Consider the following 22,605-nt stretch of genomic DNA (forward strand, 5'->3'; position numbering starts at 1 on the left):
GTCTGGTTGATATACGTTGACGACACCTTCATAATATGGAACCATGAACTAGACGCCTTCCTGAAACACATCAACAGCATAGGATCTTCCATCACTTTCACAATGGAGAAGAAAGTCTACAACGAATTGCTATTCTAGACGTATTGATGAAGAGAACCGACACTAAGTGGGAAACATCTGTATACCGGAAACCCACTCAGACAGGACAGTATCTGAACCACGAATCCAACCACCATCAATCGACTAAACGAGGAATCATCAAGACTATTAGACCGTGCTTCCGGGCTCTTCAATACGAAGGAAGGTTTCGACAAGGAACTGGACAATACAAAAATTGATCTTCAATGGAATGGCTACTCCAGAGCGATGGTAGAAAAGATTTTGGCTAAAAGACAGCAGGAGCCTCCCAAGGAATTGAAGCCGTCACAACCAGTGCTTGCACTTCCCTACATCAAAGGAATATCGGAAAGGATAAGAAGAATTGGGTCCAAGTACAGCATCAGAACCTGCTTCAGATGCTTCTGAATACTATACGTAGCATCCCTACGAAAACCAGGCCACCAAACGCGGACTCCGATTCCAAGAATTGCATTTACCGGACACCATGTAAATGAGGAAAATCCTGTATTGGTGAAACTAAGAGGACATCGAAAGTTTGCCTTGCCGAGCACAAGAAACACACACAGCGAGGGGAAACCAGCAAATCAGGAATAGCAGAGCATGTTTCGAACCAACAACATAACATCAAGTGGTCCCAATCTGAGATCATACACAGGGAGGAACATTACTTTAGGAGAAGATTCAAAGAAGCCTTATACATGTTGTCCAACAATGTATCCAGCCAATCTAGCGTAGAGATACGCAACATATGGAAACCCATAATCAAGCGAAAAATGGCCAACTCCCGGCAAACGGTCATCTCCTGCTAAACCGGTGAAGCGGTAATAAGAAAGCAGAGATAAGTGAAAGTACTCGAATGACCCATAAATAGTCATCTCTCGAAGGAATTAGTCCAGTCTTTACCCGAAGACGATTGTGGATACTAACAATTGAAACGTCGTGACGTAACGTGGTTTGGAATCTTTCAATTTTTTATTTTACTTTTTTCAATTTTTTGTTCAATTGTTGTATTTTTATTTGTATTTTATTTCATTGCGATTCCATTTCAAATTTTTTTTTGCTTAATATAATTGTCATTTCCAGCTATTCTTTTTAATTTTTTTTATTGATTCTATCAGGAATTTCAAATCATTCTATATAATATTAGACAATGGAAGCCCGAACTAATGATTTGTCAATCACAAATCACTGTCAATCACCTTCAAACATATTGATAATTTGATTCAGCACGGGCCAGTGATAAAATAATATAGATAGGTTGCAAATGTTTGGTTGTTTGGGAATAACAGAAGTGGTGAAAACCATACCAACAGCAGCGTTAGAAACATAGTTGAGTATATTCACTGTACTTCTTATAACTTTACTATAACTATTCATAGATGGAGAAGTAGAAAGCAAACCTTTCACTCAGCCACCAGAGATCAGACAACCAAAATTTCGAGATAGCAAACTGAAAAGGGTGGATGATAAATATTGATGAATCTCAGAGTGACATGAAGATTGATCTGGAACCAGTCCGGAACCGGCTCTGGTGTTACAAAAATCATTATTACAAAATTAGAATCAGAATAGGTTAATAAGAAACATGAAGGTAGGTTTTAAATATGGGATGGATATAATTTTATTATCAAATAAAGTCTTACTGACGTATTTTAAATTCTATTTATTTGACAACTGTCATCAACATCTTCTTTCTACTAACAAACTTGATTTAACTAAAAATATTATCAGACATCACATAAAATAAATAAAAAATCTATATACAGAGGGAATAATAAAAACATACATTTTGAATCCAACATTCTCCCCCATTTTGAAATTGAAATAAAAAACAAAAGAGAAATTTCAAAATTACATTATAAATTTCACTCGAAACCATAACGATGCGGAGCTCTGACTTTTCGCCCCCTTCTTGTGACTATCTCTTTAGTTTTCTTTTTGATGCCTTGCTCTTCTGTTATGTAGTCCTCATCAGTTTCACCTTTGACTGCATTCATTTTCTTTTCAATTTGAAGAAAATTGTTACTGTCCTCTTCCGTCGTCACTTCTAAAGGATGTAAACGCTGAAACGGTCGAATAAGTTCCCCACTGTTCACTTTTATTTTCGCTACCCTGGGTACGTCATCTTTTCCAGGATAAATTTCCAATACTTTTCCTATAGGCCAGTTTATTCGCTTTACATTGTCGCTGCTGACAAGAACAACATCTCCAATTTTTAAACTACCTATTTTCCTTTTACCAGTATGTACGAGTTCCGCTAGATATTCCTTTCTGAATCGGCTTCGGAGTCCATCTCTTATCTTTTGCAGGTATCTATGTCGTTTCACTAAATGATGTCTGTCTATGATATCGAAATCTGGAGTTTCACTGGTAGATATATCCGAAATAAACATAGAAGGGCTGAGCGGTTTTAAATTATCTTCTTCCGAAATATAAGTTAAAGGCCTTGCATTAATTATGGCTTCACAATCGCATAAAGTCGTCATCAATTCTTCATAAGTTAAAGTTGCTTTCCCTAAGTTTCTACGAAGTAATTCCTTAATTACTCTGACCATGCGTTCCCACCAACCGCCCCACCAAGCGGCTGTTGGAGGATTCTGATGCCATTTGATTTTTCTAACTGTAGAGTAGTCCATAACTTCATTCCAGTCTATCTTCTTCAAGTAGTTTTTTGCTCCAATAAAATTTGTTCCGTTGTCAGAATATATAACTGAAACTCTTCCTCTTCTCGCTATAAATCGCCTCAGTGATGATAAAAATGCGTCTGTTGATAGAGATTTCACCAGTTCCAGATGCACTGCTCGATATACTGCACAGGTAAACAGTACGATCCAGGACTTGTCTCCCCCTTTCAAGTACAATGGTCCAGCTAAATCTACTCCCGTTATCTCAAAAGCGGACACATTGTTTATCCTATCTTTCGGTAGTGGAGCAAAAGGCGTATTTATGCATTTACTTCTGAATCGTTTGCACTGAACACATTTTTCTATCACTTCTTTAACAAATTTTCTTCCTTTCAGTATCCAAAATCTTTCACGAAGTATTCCAAGAAGTGTTTGAGTCCCTGCGTGAAGATGTATTTTATGTTGTTCCTCGATCAATTTTCTAACAATATCATGTTTATATGGTAAAACAACAGGATACTTGAAATCATTACTATCATCACCTAGTATAAGTTTAGTTTGTACACGTATAATATTGTTTTTGTCTATCATCAAATGAAGATTTCCAATCGACTTTTTATCCAAACCAAAACTTTCTCTCTGTATAAGTTTTAAAATACGAAGTTCTGCCATTTCCTTTTCATCGAAAGTTAATTCACCGGTTCTTATTTGATTTTTCTTTGAACAGTTATTATAAAATCTCAAAATATAACCCATCATTCTCACAATTTTCGTATATTTGGAGAAGTATCCGAAATGTCTGGAAAAATCTTCATTTTGTGCGAAGTTAACAGAAGTCGTTTTTCTCTGTTCAATATTTATATCCTCCGTTGAACAAATTATTTCTGTATGGGGCCAATTTTCTGGACTCTGTTTTAACCACTGAGGACCTTCCCACCACTTTAATTTAATCAGTATATTCGCAGTGCATCCTCGTGATGCAATATCTGCCGGATTTAGGTCCCCTGGTACATGATACCAATCATCAATACTACTGCACGAATTTATTTCTTTCACGCGATTCCCCACAAATGTATTCCAGGACCCTTTGGTTTTTATCCATGTTAGGGCTACCATGGAATCACTCCAATAAAATGTTTTCAAGTGTTTCATCTCTTCCACTCTCTTAATGGATTGACATAATCTTACTCCAATGACTGTACTTAATAACTCAAGTCTTGGTATTGTGGTGTTTTTTGGTGCTATTCTAGATTTAGCCTGAATGAGTTGTAGAACGACTTCCTTATCTGTTTCTGTTCTTAAAAATACACAAGATGCATATGCCGCTTTGCTGGCATCGCAAAATACATGAATAGAAACATTTTCCTGAATGAAATGATTTAAATTATTAAGCGATCTAGGGATTTTACATACATTAAGGAAATGTAATTGTTTCATCCACTCTTCAAATTTATCGATTATGTCACTAGGTAATTCTTCATCCCAACCAATTTTTAGTGTCCATGTTAACTGTAATAACAGTTTCGGAATCAACGTTACTGGACATGTGAAACCAATGGGATCAAAGATCTTTTGAGCTATTGACAATAAACCTCGTTTCGTTTTAGGTGTAATATTCAAATTAATGAGACTGGATAAATCACAATGTAGAATATCTCTTTTGGAATCCCATGAAATACCTAAAACAGACACGTTTCTTTCATTGGAAAAATCGCCAGCAAAATTATCCGATGAATTATATACCCATTGTGTGAGGTTGAATTTTCCAATCGACATTAACTCTTCTGATTGACTAATAAAAGTGTCCAATTCTTCAATATTGTTGACACTGGTGACACAGTTGTCAACGTAAAACGATGTTTTCAATTTATCAGCAGTGTTTTTCAAATGAATTGGTGCCCTATCTAAATGATGACTGATAGTTGCACCTAACAAGAAAGGGCTAGGCCGCAAACCAAAAACCACTCGACAGTGCCTAAAATTTTTCTTTTCGGTTTTTGATTCATCTACCCACCAAAGAAACCTCAAATTGTCCCTTTCATTGGGATTAACACCAATTTGCAAAAATGCTTTTTCTATATCAGATGTAACTCCTATTAGTCCTATTCTGAATTTTATCAACAATGAAGGGATCAATTCTAACAGATTAGGACCTTTTTCTAAACACGTATTTAGTGAATTTCCGTTATTATCCTTTGTTGATGCGTCGAATACTGGCCTAATTTTAGTAGTAATACTATTTTCTTTAATAACGGCACGATGAGGTAAATAGTGACTTGGCATATTAATTGAATCTCCCCTAACTTCTTCTATAATACCTAATGATTCCCATTCTGCAAAAACCTTACTATAGTCTTCAAATTTTCCTAATCTGATTAACTTTTTTGTTGAAGACAATAATCTTGCTTCAGCTATTTCTTTATTGTTAGAAAGTTTTGGATGACCTTCTTTCCAAGGAAGATTTACTTGATATCTACCATCATCTGTCTGCAAAACCGTTTCTTTAAAATACTTTTCCGTTTTAAAATCAATAATTTCTTTTGGTGTGGTATTTGCGGGCTCTTTTATACCCAAAACATCTAATTCCCACAAGTCAGCAATAGAAAAATCAGTAAAACCGGAAAAAATAGGATTGTTACTTGTGTTATGGACTTGTTGTCCCATTATAGTCCATCCAAGATACGTTTCTATGGCAACAAGTCCATTATTCAAAGTTTCAATATGCCCTGTTATTAAATTTCCAAAAATATCTGCCCCTAGCAACAATTCGATTTCTTGTGGAGGATTATTTATACCAATATCACTTAAAATAATGTTTTTATTCTTCAAATAACCTATAACAGCTAAATCTCGCAATCTAGGTATATAATTACATATCTTTTTCTGTTCCAATACTGATAATTTGCAAGAGAACTCATCTTTAATATTACTTATTGCGATATCGTATATATTATGGAGATTAGGAGATGACTGAAAACCACCAAAAACACCTTGTATAATATTTTCCTTTCCTGATGGCTTAAAATTCAAATCTTTTGCACATTTCGATGAAACATATGATCTTTGAGAACCGGAATCCAGCAAAGCCCTGACAAGTTTATGTTTATGATTATTTGTCACTTTGACAATGACAGTTTGTAAGAGTGTGTCAGTTGAAAAATTACTTGTCAAAACATTTTCCAATTTTTGTTTGGAATTTTCATCTGGTTGAACCTTCTTCGAATCTAAATCACAACACATTATTGGAAAATGTTTCCGTGCGCACATTAAACATCTTATAAACGCTTTGCAATTTTTGCTGATATGATTGGTTCTCAAACAAGAAAAGCAACCTTTCTTTTCCACAACTTTTGCTTTTCTCTCTTCCAAAGAAAGTTTTTGTGCAGCAAAACAATCTTGACTTGCATGGGTACTATTATTACAAAATATACAGTTAGGTTTCTTACCTTTGAAGGAATCTTTTGTATTAACTGTATACAATGCTGCAGCAGAATAGAGTTCAGGCTCACCTTGCAGTAAACGTTTTCCCTTACTATTATGTTTCGGCTGCTCCTTTTCAATTCCAAAACTTGTTTTTGCCAAATTTATTCTTTCTTCTGATTCCACCTCGGTTCTCAAGAAATCTAACAACATTGTGAGATAGTTATCAGAAGCAAAATTATCTTTTTCATTTTTAGTATGTATTTTCACCTTCGAACTACGATGTCTTTCCCAAATCTTGAGTAACTCACTCGGAAGTGCGGATTCAACCAATGGGAAAAGCATTGCAGCATACTTTTCAGTTGTCACACCTAATGACTCCAACGCTCGTAATTGAGTCTCCAATCTATCGTATAAAGATGATAATGACATACCTGACTTATTTTTGTTTACCTGGTGAAGAACTAGGTTCAGCAACTCTCTCACATAAACCTCAATCAGAAATTCGTCTCTAGCGAACCGTACTTTCAACTGGTCAAGTGCTTTTTTGTAGTTTGCGCCGGATGGAGGAAAACTTTCCACAAGTTCCCGTGCTGGTGATCCTTGTTCCATTGCCTGCACCAAATACTGAAACTTGTCTTCTAAATCGATGTCTTCATCCTGGTCTATCTTTTTAAACTGTCCCCAGAACCCGATCCAGCTTTTCACATTTCCGTCGAATTTGATCAGTTCTAACTTTGGCAATCTGAATTTTCGATTGATTTTTTCACCGTAAGAAATTTGTGAACTGGTTCCACAATCTGCTCGCATTTGGTTATCTGCCAATCGGATTTCGCATTCAGATTTATATTTGATTACTTCAGCTCTATAAAACTCCATATCGTCGAACTCTTGTTGAACTTCGGCATCGTTAAACTTTCCGGAAAATAACTGCTCCTTGAAGTTCTCATCAATAGTGAATATTCTATCACTCTTGTCTTCCAATTGTCTCAAGAGTGATAGTATTTGTGCCTTACTAGTTTGCTTCGTACTCAAGGCTACATCTAGGTCGCTGCTAGTATTGCGAAAATGTCTTCGCAGCTGCTCTCTTTCTTTCTGCATAATATCCATCGTCAATAATTTAGTCCTGTCACGGTCGCCACTATTTTAAATATGGGATGGATATAATTTTATTATCAAATAAAGTCTTACTGACGTATTTTAAATTCTATTTATTTGACAACTGTCATCAACATCTTCTTTCTACTAACAAACTTGATTTAACTAAAAATATTATCAGACATCACATAAAATAAATAAAAAATCTATATACAGAGGGAATAATAAAAACATACATTTTGAATCCAACAGTAGGCATCCAACAATGAACCTGCATGAACCAGTACAGGATACAAGTCAGGTAGTACCAAAAAAGTGAAATGATATTTCAATGATACTTACAAGTAGATAATTGGCTGGAGTCCTAACAGAATGGGGATTTTTGTAGCAGATGTGACTCTTCAGTAAAACGAGTACATGTCCACAAGTATTCTTGTAAATATTATGCAAAATATCAAAACTAACAAGTTAAACGTTTCATTTTATCAAACCTGTTCGACAAGGATCAGTCGCAGTTTCTAAATTCATATAGAAATCTATGGCCTCTGCAAGGAAATTCAGTTCGTTATACTACCGCGTATGCCTTATGCTCTCATTATAGAGGTGAAAGTGACGATGATAATGATGGCGTACAACATCATTCATCTGGAACTGATTGCGGAGCTGCTTACAAATTATAATTATTATACTGATCTACCATATGACGCTTGGTGCTTTGGCGATTTGTCGCTATTATTTGTGGCAATGAAAATTGTTGATTTTTGTTCGAATGCTTTCACTCAATAATATTTATATACCGATTTAAATAATATTCCACTCAAAAAGCTGAAGATGATATGTATCTATATTATAATGAATATTTTGGATCTCGAGAAGAACGGAACATTTTCAAAAATAGGAAAAACGAAAAAAATCCACATTTCACCAATATTTAGGTGGAAATCTGGGTGACCCGAGCAAAGGATGAAATAAGTAATAAAAAATTTTAAACGGTTTTATTGAAAAAAAAAAGACAAAAATGAAGTAGATAATGTATTAGTAGTAGTAGTAGTAGTAGTAGTAGTAGTAGTAGTAGTAGTAGTAGTAGTAGTAGTAGTAGTAGTAGTAGTAGTAGTAGTAGTAGTAGTAGTAGTAGTAGTAGTAGTAGTAGTAGTAGTAGTAGTAGTAGTAGTAGTAGTAGTAGTAGTAGTAGTAGTAGTAGTAGTAGTAGTAGTAGTAGTAGTAGTAGTAGTAGTAGTAGTAGTAGTAGTAGTAGTAGTAGTAGTAGTAGTAGTAGTAGTAGTAGTAGTAGTAGTAGTAGTAGTAGTAGTAGTAGTAGTAGTAGTAGTAGTAGTAGTAGTAGTAGTAGTAGTAGTAGTAGTAGTAGTAGTAGTAGTAGTAGTAGTAGTAGTAGTAGTAGTAGTAGTAGTAGTAGTAGTAGTTGTTTTTTACTCCAGGGTAGCTCTAGCGTTTCTAGAGGGAAACGCTTCAGCTCGAAGTGTGGGACTCCATGACTCTGTCATAGCCTACCCACTAAAACCCCTCTTCAGCATTCAAGTGGCTCTTTCTGGAACTGCTTTAGGGCATCACTTCAGAAAGAGGATGCTTATTGTTCTTAGTTTTTTTTTTCCTCATCGCTGTCTATTTTCTCACACCCTGATATCTCTCTCCTTCGTGTCAATTATATATTTGGCCAGGGAGCTTATCTTAGTCCAAATTTCTGCATCCTCCAGCATCTTGTTGATTATGTTGTCTGGAGTTAGTTGACCTGTGACCGTTTCCACTTCTTGTTTTTTTGATGCCATCTCATACAGGTGAAAAATGTATGAACGACGGTGTCACCTGCCTCGCAGTATATGCATGAGTCGCTATTGCTTACATGGAAGCGTTTGCGGTAAATCTGGAAGCACCCGTGCCCTGTTAGTAGCTGTGTCAGGTGGTACGTGGTATCACCATGTTTCCTCGAAAACCAGGGAGCTATATCCGGGATAAGTCTGCGCGTCCACTGTTCTGTGTCTGTTTCTCCTTGCCACCATTCCTGCCATCTTTCGAACATAGTCGTGTTAGCGTTGGTCTTCTCAGTTGACCTCTCTTCCATTCTTTGTCTAGCCCATATGTGTATGAGGGGAATCCGTGCTACTACTAAAAGTGGCCTAGTGGACGCGGTTCTGTATGCTTCAGTTATATAGATAGCCGTCCGGCATTGAGTGCTTAGCAAGACTTTTCGGTTGACCTCTCTCTGTAGAGCCTTGTGCCAGATTGGTGCTGCACAGAGCATAATTGAATGCACCACTGAGCACAGGATTTTTCTTGTGGCCTCTCTCGGACCTCTAGCTTTGGGAATCAGCCTTCCTATCGCCGCTAGGGCTTTGTTAGCTTTTTCCGCTGTTCTCCTTACATGAGCCCCCATTGTCATGTTTTTATCCAACAGCATACCTAGATATCTCACCTTTTCCCGGCTCTCCACCACGGTTTCCTCAATTTCTAGGCTGATGGTCTTGATTTTTCTTCCTGCTACCAAGAGGACTGCTTCCGTTTTCTGTGGGGCTAGTCTCAATCGCTTCTGATGGAGCCATTCTGCACTATTTTGTAGAGTCTGATTTGCTATCATTTCAGGTTTTCCTTCGTTTTGGCTGTAACTACAATCCCCACATCATCGGCAAAGTCTACTAGCCTGACTCCATCCGGGGTTTGGATACTGAAGATGCTGTCATAGTAGAGGTTCTATAGAGTAGGTCCTAATACGGATCCCTGAGGAACTCCACAGGTTACTTTCATTTTTGTTTCCACTCCTATCATTAGCCATCTCTCTTCGAAGTAGCTGATTAACATTTCAAGGAGGTACGGGGTGATCTTTCTCCTGTGCACCTCCTCCAGTATTCTGTTCCACGGTGCTGTGTTGAATGCGTTCTGCACATCGATGGTTATAAGAGTGTACAACTTCCTCTTATGGTATGGACCGTCTCTGGCTTTCTCCGCTGTTTCCATTACCCTCTCCAGTGCGTCCGTTGTAGATCGTCCCTCTCGGAAGCCAAACTGTTCATCTGATATTTCTCTATATTTCTATCTTCAGTCCTCCCAGTAGCATTTTTTCTAGCAGCTTTCCCAGGACATTCAACACACATATGGGTCGGAACGCCTTGTTTGTGCTTCCTGCTTTACTTTCTTTCTCGATTAGTACCAGCCTCGCGGTTTTTCATTCCTTCGGAAAGTTACCCTCCATCAGTGCTGCGTTCATAGTCTCCAGCACTTTATCCAGGTACTTTTGTGCTGCTGCTCTGACCACTTCTGCTGTCCGTACCAGGAGCCTTCTTTACCTTAGTCTTTTTTACTGCTGCCAACAATTCCTCTATACTAAATTTGAGGACATTTTGGTGCACTATGGGTTTTTTCCATTCTGTTACTGAATGCTCTGGGAAAAGGGTTTTGGCTATTTCTCTCTGTTCATTGTCTGTCATCGTTATCGTTTGTGGGGTTGTGATTTTTTTCGTCACTATCTGGTATCATTTTCCCCATCTATCTGCATCTACTTCATTCTGGAGCACCTTCCAACTCCTATTCTTTGCCTCCCATATTGCTTTGTTGGGAGATTTCCTGCAGCCAGCATATTCCTCATGGCACCTGATTTTTGACTCTCGTCGTTTTTTTATTTGCTCTCACCATGGCTCCTTTTTTTCCAAGGCAGTTTTTCCTGAGTTCTCCTATACCTATATACTGGTTTCCTATAGTTGTGTTGTTTTTTTCTTGGAAATACTTTATCGCAGGAGTCTGTAAGTATTTTTGTGAGTTTTTTCGGTGTTAGCGGGTTGATTTCCTCTTTTAGTTTTTTACCCACTTCCTGGTACACTATCTCCATTTTCCCTTCTATTATTTTCCAGCCTTTTGTTGTTGGTTCATTAGAGTCTTTTTTCCTGGTTTGGTCAATTATTTTGAATAGTATGTGGCGGTGATCGCTCAAGTTCTCTTCCTCTAGAACTCTCCAGTTCTGTATGTTTTTGCACTGAAGGTGACATCAATGTGCGATTCCGCTCTTCCGCGCACAAAAGTAGGTTCCTCCCCTGTATTATGCACCTTTAAATCGTCTTCGGCCATCCATTCAGACAGAGCTTGTCCTCTCTTGTCTTCCACATTTGATCCCCATAGGTAGGATTTTGAGTTGAAGTCCCCTCCAACGACTATTTGTTTGACATGTTTCTTCATATCGCTCCTGAGCGTATTGAGGTAGGTCTGAAAACTTACCATGTCTATATTTGGGGCTATATAGCATGAGTATAGGACCAGTGAGTCTAGTTCTATCCAGACATAGCCTGGTCCCACTCCTGTTTTGCGAACTTTCATTTTGTTGTTTATGACTTTGATCAGCACGTCTGTTTTGGTGTCTACCAGCCATCCACCCTCGGCTACCTTCTTTTTGTTTGGTTCTGACATAATCACTAGGTCTACTCCCTCCTCTTCACATATTTTGAACATTATGTCCATGGCTACCCTCCTTCTCATAAGATTTCCTTGTAGTATTTTTATGTTGACCCATTTTTTCTCCCTCTGCCTGTTTCTTATTTTTCGGACTTCTCCTTACTCGAGCCTTTATTTTTTCCACTGCCTCTCTATATCTTGGACACTTCATGGAATTCGCTCTGTGGCCGTCTACTTCGCAGACAAGGCAATGTGGATCTTCCGTACATACATTTGCTAGATGCCTCATCTTGCAGCAGTTCAGGCATTTTCCCTTCATAGTAGTTTCCTCTCTGGGCTTGGGGTTTTGCTCCTTGCACACTCTCGCTACATGTCCGTATTTGAGGCATATATAGCATCTTGTAGGCCTGATCTTTTCCATGATACTACAGTCTGTCCATCCCACTTTTATTCTGCCCATGTCTATCAATATTGTCTGCTGTTGTTCTGGGGACCAGTAGTGTGGCTGTGCGGGCTCTTCGATTTTCATTTCCTCTATTGAGATACACAGTGAGCTGCTCGTTTTCTATCTTTGGTATTACATTTTTCACTGCCTCTTTCACCTCTTCTTCTGTTGTTACCTCATCCAGGTTTCCTATCAGTAGTGCCTTTTTTACTGTCGCTATCTCTGTTGCAGCTTTGTCCTCCACTATTCGTCCTATCTCTTCTTTTAGGGTGTTACTTGCTCTGTTTTCGAGGTAATATTTATTCTAACGTGTCCTGATTTAGTTTTTTCAAGAAATTTGACTTTAACTTCCATTTTATCTACGTCTATCTCCTTTTTCATTTTTTTGAGTAGATCTACATATGCGTTTTCTGAAGTATCCCTTGGTTTGACTATTATGGTATCCCTCCATAACTCTGGTCCTTTCTTTTATCTTGACTTGGCTCCATGTAGTAGTAGTAGTAAGATTTATTTTATTTTTGATAAATTCAAAATTTGTATAAGAATAGTCATGCTTATCCTAAATCATGAAAAAAATTGAAAAAATATAATAATAAAAAAAATACAGAAAATACAAAATTACAAAAAAGTATGTACAAATAACAACTCCAAATACACATCGTTGATACATTAACTACAGCTTTTGAGTAAAAGCACTTTTCTAATAAAATATTCTCCAGTTTTTTTTTGTATTTAACTGTGTTGACTGATTTGTGTTTTATATCACAGGGAAGTTTATTGAATAGTTTCAGGCCTGGATGTGAAGGAGCATTGGTTATCACTTTGTATTTACAAATGGGCTCATAGTAGTAATTTGTTTGCCTAAATTGATCTGCATGATTTTTCTTTTCTTCCCAGCAATTATTCTAATCAGCATCTTCTGTGTGAAGAATACATCATTGAACATTGTTGAGTTGCCCCACAAACATATAGCATATTTCATAGTAGAAGCTGCTAAGGTATGATACAAAATTAATATTTCAGGACGTTTTAGAACTGATCATAGAGTTCTAAACATATATCCTAGAGAATTAATTTTGCTTATGATGCTTTGAGAGTGACTTCTCGAGTCGAGGTTCTCATTTATAGTGATTCCAAGGAACTTTTCAGTTTTTTTGTAAATTGAGTCATTGACATGTATCTCAATTCGCGAGCAAATATTTTGCCGATGATGGAAACGAATCAATTGTGCTTTTTTATTATTGAAGAACAGATCATTTGACCCATATCAACCTGATATGGCTTCCACAACAATGGCAAATTGCGAGGTGAGAATATAATCGTTTTTTTCAGAAATCAATAAGGATGTGTCATCAGCATAAGTGACAAAAATGCTTCATCAGCTTATCGATTTCATTGATATATAATATAAATAAAACTTGACCCAACGCCGACCCTTGTGGTACGCCAGTGAGATAGTTCAATGGTTCCGAATTGATATTATTTATTTCACCGTTCTCTTCAAATTGAATGCTCACATATTGTTTCCTATTTTTTATGAATGTCGAAATCCAGTCATAAACTTTGCCTCAAATTCCATAATTGTAAATCTTTAGTAGTAGTACAAACCATACATCACATCACTCTCCTCAGCAATAATCTACGGTATTGATCAGATAAAAAATAGTAAAATCGTTGGGCGTAGCGTAACCTGAGTAAATATGTAAATAGTACGCCCAGCGATTTTATTATTTTTTCGTGTGAATAATACCGTAGATTGCTGAGGAGAATGGTGTGGTGACTGATACCTGATCCCTCGGATCTTCCGAATTATTTTTTTAGTACATTGTCTACATCATTATTATTATTTTTTTGTAATAAAACCGTTCAAGATATATCAAATTTTCAAGTTTTCAGTTTCTATTTTTTTTACTAAATTTTTTTTATTCTGTTTAGTTCATTTAGTACCTCAATATTACATGGTAATATAATAATGATAATAATAATGATTTATTATTTACCATAACATAAAATATTATTCAGATCACATAATGAGGTGAATAAATGGATTATGTTATAGTCTATTTCAAAAGAGTGTAGAGTAATAAAATCTCATTAAGTATTCAAACGCGCTACAGGGTGATCCGTCAATAAATTCTGTCACTTCCCTAGTCCGCATTGCAAAATTATGTCGTTTCATAAAGAGCAGGTAGGTATCACCCTGTTTTAAGGGATTTGTCCATTGTTATCGACGGATAAATACTGAGCCAGAGGCGCGCTAGTGGGATAATTGCCAAAAGAATATGCATTCATAAAAATTATATTAAAGGAAATAAAAATTTAATACAGCAGAACAGTGTTATTAAAAAAATATAAAATGTAACAATAAAATATATACGAACCGAAATCGGGAAATACTCACAAACACACACGAACGAACTTTACGTATTGAAACACTTGTGGGGACTTTAAATCAATTTATTCACAAAAACGACAAGAACTTTACTGGATACGTTATTACAATTTGACACTTGAACAATACTAAAACTGTGAACTTCCCTTAACGTTTAACAACACTCTATTTATACCCTAATTGAATGTTCTAGAGATTACTAGGTACAATTTTCGAGAACCTTCCGAGAAAATAATTATTCAGACTACCCTTAATTCTAAACCCTAACCTAAGCAAAAGTGTCACTGTCACTGATACACTGGTCTCTGTCCAGATTGCTTATCCCGCTACAGTATATTTACAATTCAATTAAATTATTCTACATCAGTATCATCAGTATCTACATCTTCATCCGAAGAACTGTCATCATCCCCTGGTGTTATAATTATAGGGTCAACCACCTGATCGACCAAGTTGTCCAGTTCCCACATTTTATCTTCCTCTTTTAAAACATGCTGGATTGCTTTTTGCCAGTTTTCTGATGTGATTTCCATAATGGCTTGATCAAACAATACCTTGACATCTTTCATTTTAAATGTGGTATTGTGCCTTGCAACATATCCTTTAACTTGTGCCCATATAAGTTCTATAGGATTTAATTCGCAATGATATGGCGGTAGGCGCAGCACAGTTACTTTATAATTTTCTGCTACATCTTCTACGGCATATTTCATGAAGCGAGATTTATGTTGTTTTACTATGGCTAGTAGTTCCTTCTTTACTGAATTCGTCTCAAACTGAATACCTTTATTTGACAGCCAGTTAATAATTTCTTGCTTTCTCCAAGCTGAAGTTGGTACCTTCTCTAAGCGCCTTGAATGGTAGCTTGCATTATCCATAACCACGACCGAATCAGCTGAAAGAAATTTTAACATTTCCCCGAAGTAGTCTTCGAAGACATCCGAATTCATGTCCTCATGATAATCTCCCGTCCGGCACGACTCAAAGCTTAACAAACCTTCTTTTAAAAATCCGTCTTCGCTTCCAATGTGAGCAATTATAAGCCTCTTCCCTTTTCCCGAAGGCACTTTAATACCCGTCGAAAGGCCTTCTATGAAAGCTTGGCGAGAACTTGTTATATTTTTATCTTGCCACATTTTTTTGACTATATAACCTTCGTTTATCCACGTCTCATCAAGATAAAAAATTTTCTTTTGCTCTCTGCGGTACTGCTTTATAGTTGTCAAATATTTTCGTCTCCAGCAAACAATTTCATCACTTTCCAGTAATAGTGCCTTTCGATTGTGCTTTTCCCAGGCAAAATTCATACTTTTTAAAGTTTTCCATAAAAGTTTTCTGGATATCAAAGGAATATCGTTATCTTGGCTTATCTCGATAAATATTTTTTCAAGAGTGGGTATTTCCTTTTTAAAATAAAACGAATGAACTTTTCTTCGAATGTCACATTTGGTGTCTTCACCTAAGATTTTTATTGGTCTTCCTGATTTTCTCTTGCATGGACTTACCTGGCCTGATATCTTTCTTTCTCGCAATAATTTAAAAATCGTGGACTGTCCAATTCCAGTCATTCGGGCACATCGCTCAACACTTTCTTGCACAGACAAACTAGGGTGATCGTGTTTTATGCAATCATATACATTTAAAATTATAACTTTTTCGCAAACAGATAGCGGAGAATTTTTTACACTTCTTTTCTTTGGAGTAAATGTCCCCATTTTATAACTTTTTCACTATTTCTATATCACAATATCACTGTACGTTTAATTGGTGTAGTAACAATTACTATTATAACTCGAATGTTTAAGACACCATTACAATATATTTAAACCCTTTTTCTTAATTACCTGGGTTTAATAGGTATTGCATGATTGGTGGGCAGGGTCAAAAAGGGATTATTATAATGACATGGCACCTCGGAACTAAGTGTTAACCCTTTTTTGAGAAATCATGCTCAAGTATATGAACCCAAATTGCATATTAAATAAGTTTACAAGAACCACTAAAATTAATCTTAATCTTTTTTTAAGAAATTTTACTTACCTAAATACATGTAGGTACTTAGTTTTAGACCAAATTACTTCCCAAAAATGACCTTTTATTATTATCTATGTCTGTAATTTTTAATTTACTTTAATTATTAAGTTCAATAATCCTAAGATTTGCCTACGCCCATGGACGACAACGAAATTCAGGCAAATTTTATGACACTTCATGATTTATTACTCTACACTCTTTTGAAATAGACTATAGGTCTTAAAACCATATGAACCAGAACGAAAATAAATAATAATTTTCTAACTACAGATACACCAGGATATGAATTGAAGTCAAATATAATTGAGGAAATATTCTAAAAAAAATCTGGTTTCATTGTTTCTCAAACAAATGTTTTTTTTGCATTTTTTTGAAAGTATGAATTGATTTAGAGAACTCGGGAACATCCAGGAGATTGCCGTGAAGAGATATCTGGTAGGTAAATGACCTTTTATAAATTTCTTTATTGTGTGCAGGAATATGGATCATATTTTTCCTCCGAAGATTGACGTTATGCACATCTGTCTTATACATAACTTTTCTATATGAATATTCAGGATTTTTTAATTTAAGTATTCTATAGTAAAAAGTGAGAGCGTGTAATTTGCGTGTGTTATACATACTCAACCATCCCGCGTCTTTCAGCTTATGGGAAATTCTTTCTCTCCTCCTAATGTGATACATCATTCGAAAACAACAATTTTGAACTTTTTGGATTCGACGTATGTCACTACAATCTATACATGAACCATACACAATGTCACAGTGATTGAAATGGGACAATATAATAGTATCGCTCAACATTTTCTTCACTTCCAAACTTAAATACATTCTCTGCTGATATACCAACTTCAAAGACGCGTAGGCCTATCGAAGTTTTTCCGTAACATGTGCTTTAAAACGTAATTTAGAATCTATGAGTAAACCTAAATTTTTGCAGCTTTCTCTGAAAGTAAGCATATCAGCCCCTAAGTTTATTTGCATGTCACTCAAAGCTTCATGTTTCTGAGTATCGCTACCAAATAATACAGATTTGTTACAATTTATAGATAAAAGATGATCATTAGAAAAATTAAGGAGGATTTCTAAATCACGAATGATTTTTATATTAGCTTCCCTCATATTTTCCAATTTAAATGAACAATAAATTTGCGTGTCATCAGCAATCATTTGGTAATTGCAATATCAGATGATTATGAAAATTAGAAGTATACAAGGTATATAAAAGTGGTCCCAATACACTACCTTGTGGAACCCCTTGGTAAAGCACTATGATATTTGATATTTCGTTCTCTATTTTAACGCACTGAGTTCGGTTTCATAAATATGATTTGGGAAAAGAACAAGCAGAATTACTCAACCCAATACAATGTAAAATTGCAGTTAATATTTGATGATCCAACGTGTTAAATGCCCTAGAATAGTCAATCGATACCAAAACACTCACCTCATTTTTATCCAAGGCATACAAAGTATCATCTGTTATAGTTGCTGAAGCTGTTGAATAGCTGTAATTAGATCTGAAACCAGACTGATTGGATGGTAATATTTTATTGATTTCTATATGCTTTCTCATTTGTTTTTTAATTATTTTTTACACACTTCTCAAGTGTGACAATTCTGTGGGTCGGGAAATTTTCGGTAGTGGTAACACGAAAGCATGTTTCCAACTTTTTGAAAAATAATGATGTGTAATGCATTCATTGAATATATGTGTTAAATGTGGTACAATATGAGGGCAACAGAGAAAAATTAGTTGTATATTCAAATTGTCACATCCGTAAGCCTTTGATTTTATTTTGTGCAAAATTGTCAAAACTTCTTCCTCTGTAGTAAGAGAGAATTCAAGTATTGTAGTAACAGAATCCATTGTATTGTCAAAATAGTATTCAAGAATGTTACTAGGAGGTATTCGATTATCTTGTGACTGATTCGCAAAATACTTATTAATTTCGTTGATGATATCAAGTTTTTTGAGCACATTCCTTTTTTCCTTGGTATTACAACCACGAAATTTTTTCTCTCTTTTGATTGCTGATGAAGTAGAATTTCTGAGTTGCTTATAGTATTCCCAATTGTAGTATAGTATTCCAAATTGTATATGTAATCCGCCATTTTGTAGCTGCGGCCATCTTGAATTTGCAATTTTTTCAAAGTGTACTACTATTCTACTAGTCACGCCCGGTCATTTGATACCCATATTGAGATAGTTGTAAAAATGTATGTAATCCGCCGTTTTGTAGCTAGGGCCATCTCAATTTGCATGTTTTTCAAAGTGTATTACTATTCTACCAGTCAGGTCCTGTCATTTGATACCCATATTGAGGTAGTTATGAAACAGTGTGTAATCCGCCATTTTGTAGTTGCGGCCATTTCGATTTACATCTTTTTCAAAGTGTACTATTATTCTACCAGTCAGGTCCTGTCATTTGATATCCATATTGGGGTAGTTGTGAAACAGTGTGTAATCCGCCATTTTGTAGTTGCGGCCATCTCAATTTGCATCTTTTTCAAAGTGTACTATTATTCTACCAGTCAGGCCCTCTCATTTGATACCCATATTGAGGTAGTTGTGAAAATTGAAATAACTAAATTTGGCCCAAACAAACAAACAGGGCAAGCTGTATAAAACGGTTCAAAAAAATTAGTGAGCTTTCAATACGATGATTGCGAGCCGATATTGCAACTCGTAACAGATTTACGTTTTGAAGGAGATTTGTGTGTTGATTTTAATCAAATAGATACTGATAAATTTCGATCGGATCGGATAAAGTCTCCATCAAAATAATATATCTACCTACATCTCTTGTTGCTATTTCTCATCCCAATTCTGTTATATATCGTTAATAAATGCCGGACTCCAAATGGATTCTTGTCTGAACCTGTTGACCATATTGATATACTCACATAGAAATCTATCGCCTTATAAGATCACTCCGTACGACACTGTCCACGAAACGTGACTGTCTCGATAGACGAATAGATGGCGCTTATATTTGGCAATCGAAAATGCTGGAAAATTCTTCGGAATTCTATCGAAGCGACGCGGACGTCGAACATCCGCGAAACATCGGGAGCATTATTCTCGAACCAACACTACGTCTGGAACGGCCGCTAGCGCACGTCGAGTTAGGCGTGATCTTGGTCACGTCACAATTGAATTATGGTTAACAGAGGCGGCCGGCGTTACTTTCTTCGGGGCACGATTCAGAACAATATTGTCTATCGATTACATAACATTCAGAATTTGTGAGTTAGATCTGTTTCCATACTAGGATTCGTGGACCATTTGACAACGATCATCAATGAATTGGCCACTGAAAATACATAACAGAAGATAATTCCACTCCACTCGTTCCATTCTTAAGTTATTGAAAATAACTAATTCATTTATTCTTCCAAGAAATCTCCGAAATATAAACAATTTTGAGCTCTCGAGAAATATAAAGAATAAAACTGCAACTGGATATGATGTAATCTCCATAAAAATTATTCAAAATCATCCAATTGAGGCACTGCAAACATTGGTATCTCAAGTTAACACCTCTTTCCACGATGGAATTTTTCCTGATTTTCTGAAAACATCCGTTGTCCGTCGAATATATAAAGCCAGTTTGGTTTTCAAATCAATAAAAATACGCACGATGCCATCTTTTCATTTCTTTATGATATTTATTCAAAATATAATTCTGGTAATGTAGCAGCTGCGGTCTTTTGTGATCTTTCTAAGGCCTTCGATTGCGTTGATTACAAGATCTTGCTAAGAAAAATTCACCAATACGGTTGCAGAGATATGATGCTCAAATGTTTTGAATCTTACCTTTTAGGAAGGAATCAAATGGTAAGGATAACAGGACTTTCAGAAAAAAAAGGTTACGTGTTGTGTTCCAAAAGGATCACTTTCAGGACCCATATTATTCTTATAACATGTCGATGACATTGCAAATTTGAGAATTTCTCTTTTTTCCTCCTCTTTTCTGATGACACGACGATATTGTGGAACAACAAAAAACACAATGCAATATCTACTGATATGAAAAAAATCAAGGAGTGGTGTAATGCTAATTTGCTATTCTTCAATATCACTAAAACAAACATTTTATCATTCAGATGTGCTCTTGATGACCGGTCATTTAGTGATAACTTAGTGATCAAGAACGAAACCCAATCTAAATTTCTAGTATTCACATTGACAATAAGCTTAAATTTATTGAACATATCAAACAAGTTAAAAGTAAAATTTGTTCTGGATGTTATGCAGTGAGAGTAACTTCAATAAATTTGGGAATCAAAACTACCAGAACGGTGTAAAACGTTCTCGTTGAATCGCACCTACGTTATGGAATACCGTTTTGGGGAGTATGCAATTCATCAGCACTTCTGTCTGTATTAGTACTGCAGAAACGGGCTATCAGGTATATGTCTAAGATTGAACCTCATGATTCCTGCAGACATGTGCTTTGTTCATTTTGGAATCGGTTTGCCTCATTTACAAAAATATCTCCCTATTTGAGGCTTCATGCCATTCTTATAGCACCCGTTCCACCGAGTTGAAATTGCCAATTCCTTCAACAAAATTGGTCAGGAATTCTATTTATTTCTATGGGGTCAAAATATTTGATCACTTGCCCTCAGATATATGACAGGCAAAAATTGACCAACAAAATGTTTAGAATAACAGTAAAAACATTTTTGGCTGATAGACGGGTTATATGAGATTTTTGTTTATATTCTTGTTTGAATATAAATGTTTGATTGTCTAGTGCAATGGGCGTGTTTATTTATGTAATATATAAGTGTTGATAATATTTTTTAACAAGTATGTACACAACCATGTTGATACAAAATTTAGGAGTTTAACTTTAGTGTATGTTCTAATTTTACTTTTTTCTATGTGTTTTTATATTCACATTTTATATTTCTATATTTACATTTGTATTTATTTTTCACAAGCTTTGTCCACAAGATTTATTCTCAATTACAATAAGTATATTATTATTATTATTATTAAATAGTTTCATTTTTAAGAGAGCATTCACCTATCATGCAGTTACCGCGTGTCTGTCGTGCTGAAAGCATTATATTTTAGTAGGACAGATAAATTATTGTCACTACCGTTGCTAAAAAAAAAAGAATTATTCACGCAGTAGATAGTGAATATAATACCCTGAAATTTTATACTATTATGTCATTATCAATAATTTGTGTTTCGGAACGCTATTCCAACTTTTAGTTGTTATTTGATAATGTTGTTGAATGTAATCTACACATTATCGTACATATATGTATTGTGGTTGAGTGAAATAGTAGCTGATGATAAACTCCATCACATTCAATGAAGGCAATTTATGTTCTGTTTCACCGAAGGGCGAGCTGGCCGGTCCTATCCCCGAAGCTCCGACACATTCTGAAAGACGCGTCAAAATCCTTGACCAATGACCACTCCCCACATCGTGGGGTGAGTGATCTTTGGGTTCAAGAATCATGCGCCCTGAGCAGACGTAATGAGCCAAGAATGATAGCCTTCTGTATTTGTCCTGCCAAGATTTCTTTAGTGCGGCGAGTCGGCATGATCTTGAGATCAGAGAGTAGAGAAGAAGAAGAAGAAGAAGAAGAAGAAGAAGAACTTTATTTTCAGATAGGCAAGCCTAATATAAACATAATTAATGTACTTTATCTGAATATAATACATAAAAATCAAAATAAATTAGTCTATTGTAACCAAATAACAGAAAATTACAAAAAATAAAAAAACTATATCGCACATATTCTATATAGGATACACGTTTACATATTTACTTATATATTCATTCAAAACAAAGTCTTAGTTATTATTATCTTTTATATATAAATTAGCTTCAATTCAGTTTTTCATTATGAATGTTACCAAGTCCCTCTTGAATAGACGAAGAGAAGAAGAGTTTTTTATGTTATTTGGTAGTTTATTGAAACTGTCCAGACCTTTAAAAAATAACGAGTTCATACTGCTACGTGAATTTGTCCTTGGGATGTGAAAATTGGTGTTCGATCTATATCATAATGATGTACTTCACTATTTGTGATTAAAAGGTTTACTAAGT

The 22,605-nt window shown here is 35.7% G+C and overlaps 2 protein-coding genes and 1 long non-coding RNA gene across 4 annotated transcripts; 1 reads left to right on the plus strand and 2 right to left on the minus strand.

The window, feature by feature from the left end:
* Positions 1–1,305: 1,305 nt before the first annotated feature.
* LOC141485015 (uncharacterized) lies at positions 1,306–7,735 on the plus strand. 2 transcript variants are annotated; one of them, XR_012466955.1, is made up of 3 exons: positions 1,306–1,449; positions 1,500–1,715; positions 7,518–7,735. It is a non-coding gene; the product is annotated as an uncharacterized lncRNA (long non-coding RNA). The 2 variants fall into 2 exon arrangements; XR_012466954.1 differs by having other exon boundaries at positions 1,306–1,715.
* Positions 7,736–8,890: 1,155 nt separating this feature from the next.
* On the minus strand, positions 8,891–9,852 carry LOC111507931 (uncharacterized). Its single transcript, XM_023163319.2, has 2 exons — positions 9,121–9,852; positions 8,891–9,046 (listed from the first exon to the last, which is right to left on the minus strand). The coding sequence occupies exons 1-2, from the start codon at positions 9,850–9,852 to the stop codon at positions 8,891–8,893; spliced, it is 888 nt and encodes a 295-aa protein (XP_023019087.2).
* A 1,358-nt stretch (positions 9,853–11,210) lies between these two features.
* LOC141485096 (uncharacterized) lies at positions 11,211–11,720 on the minus strand. The gene has a single exon (XM_074181105.1). It carries the CDS (start codon positions 11,718–11,720, stop codon positions 11,211–11,213), a length of 510 nt encoding a protein of 169 aa, XP_074037206.1.
* Positions 11,721–22,605: the final 10,885 nt, after the last annotated feature.

This window comes from Leptinotarsa decemlineata, unplaced genomic scaffold, assembly GCF_025532065.1.
Source record: "Leptinotarsa decemlineata unplaced genomic scaffold, Ldec_3_MD MMD2_tig00026307_RagTag_RagTag, whole genome shotgun sequence".
Classification (NCBI taxonomy): Eukaryota; Metazoa; Arthropoda; class Insecta; order Coleoptera; family Chrysomelidae; genus Leptinotarsa; species Leptinotarsa decemlineata.

Bases quoted from the DNA above. Each gene is read 5' to 3' on its own strand.
- LOC111507931 (XM_023163319.2), bottom strand. From the start codon at position 9,852: ATGATAGCAAATCAGACTCTACAAAATAGTGCAGAATGGCTCCATCAG. The intron at 9,047-9,120 runs GTAAGCAATAGC...CACCTGTATGAG, and splicing joins TTTACCGCAAACGCTTCCAT to ATGGCATCAAAAAAACAAGA.
- LOC141485096 (XM_074181105.1), bottom strand. From the start codon at position 11,720: ATGGACATAATGTTCAAAATATGTGAAGAGGAGGGAGTAGACCTAGTG.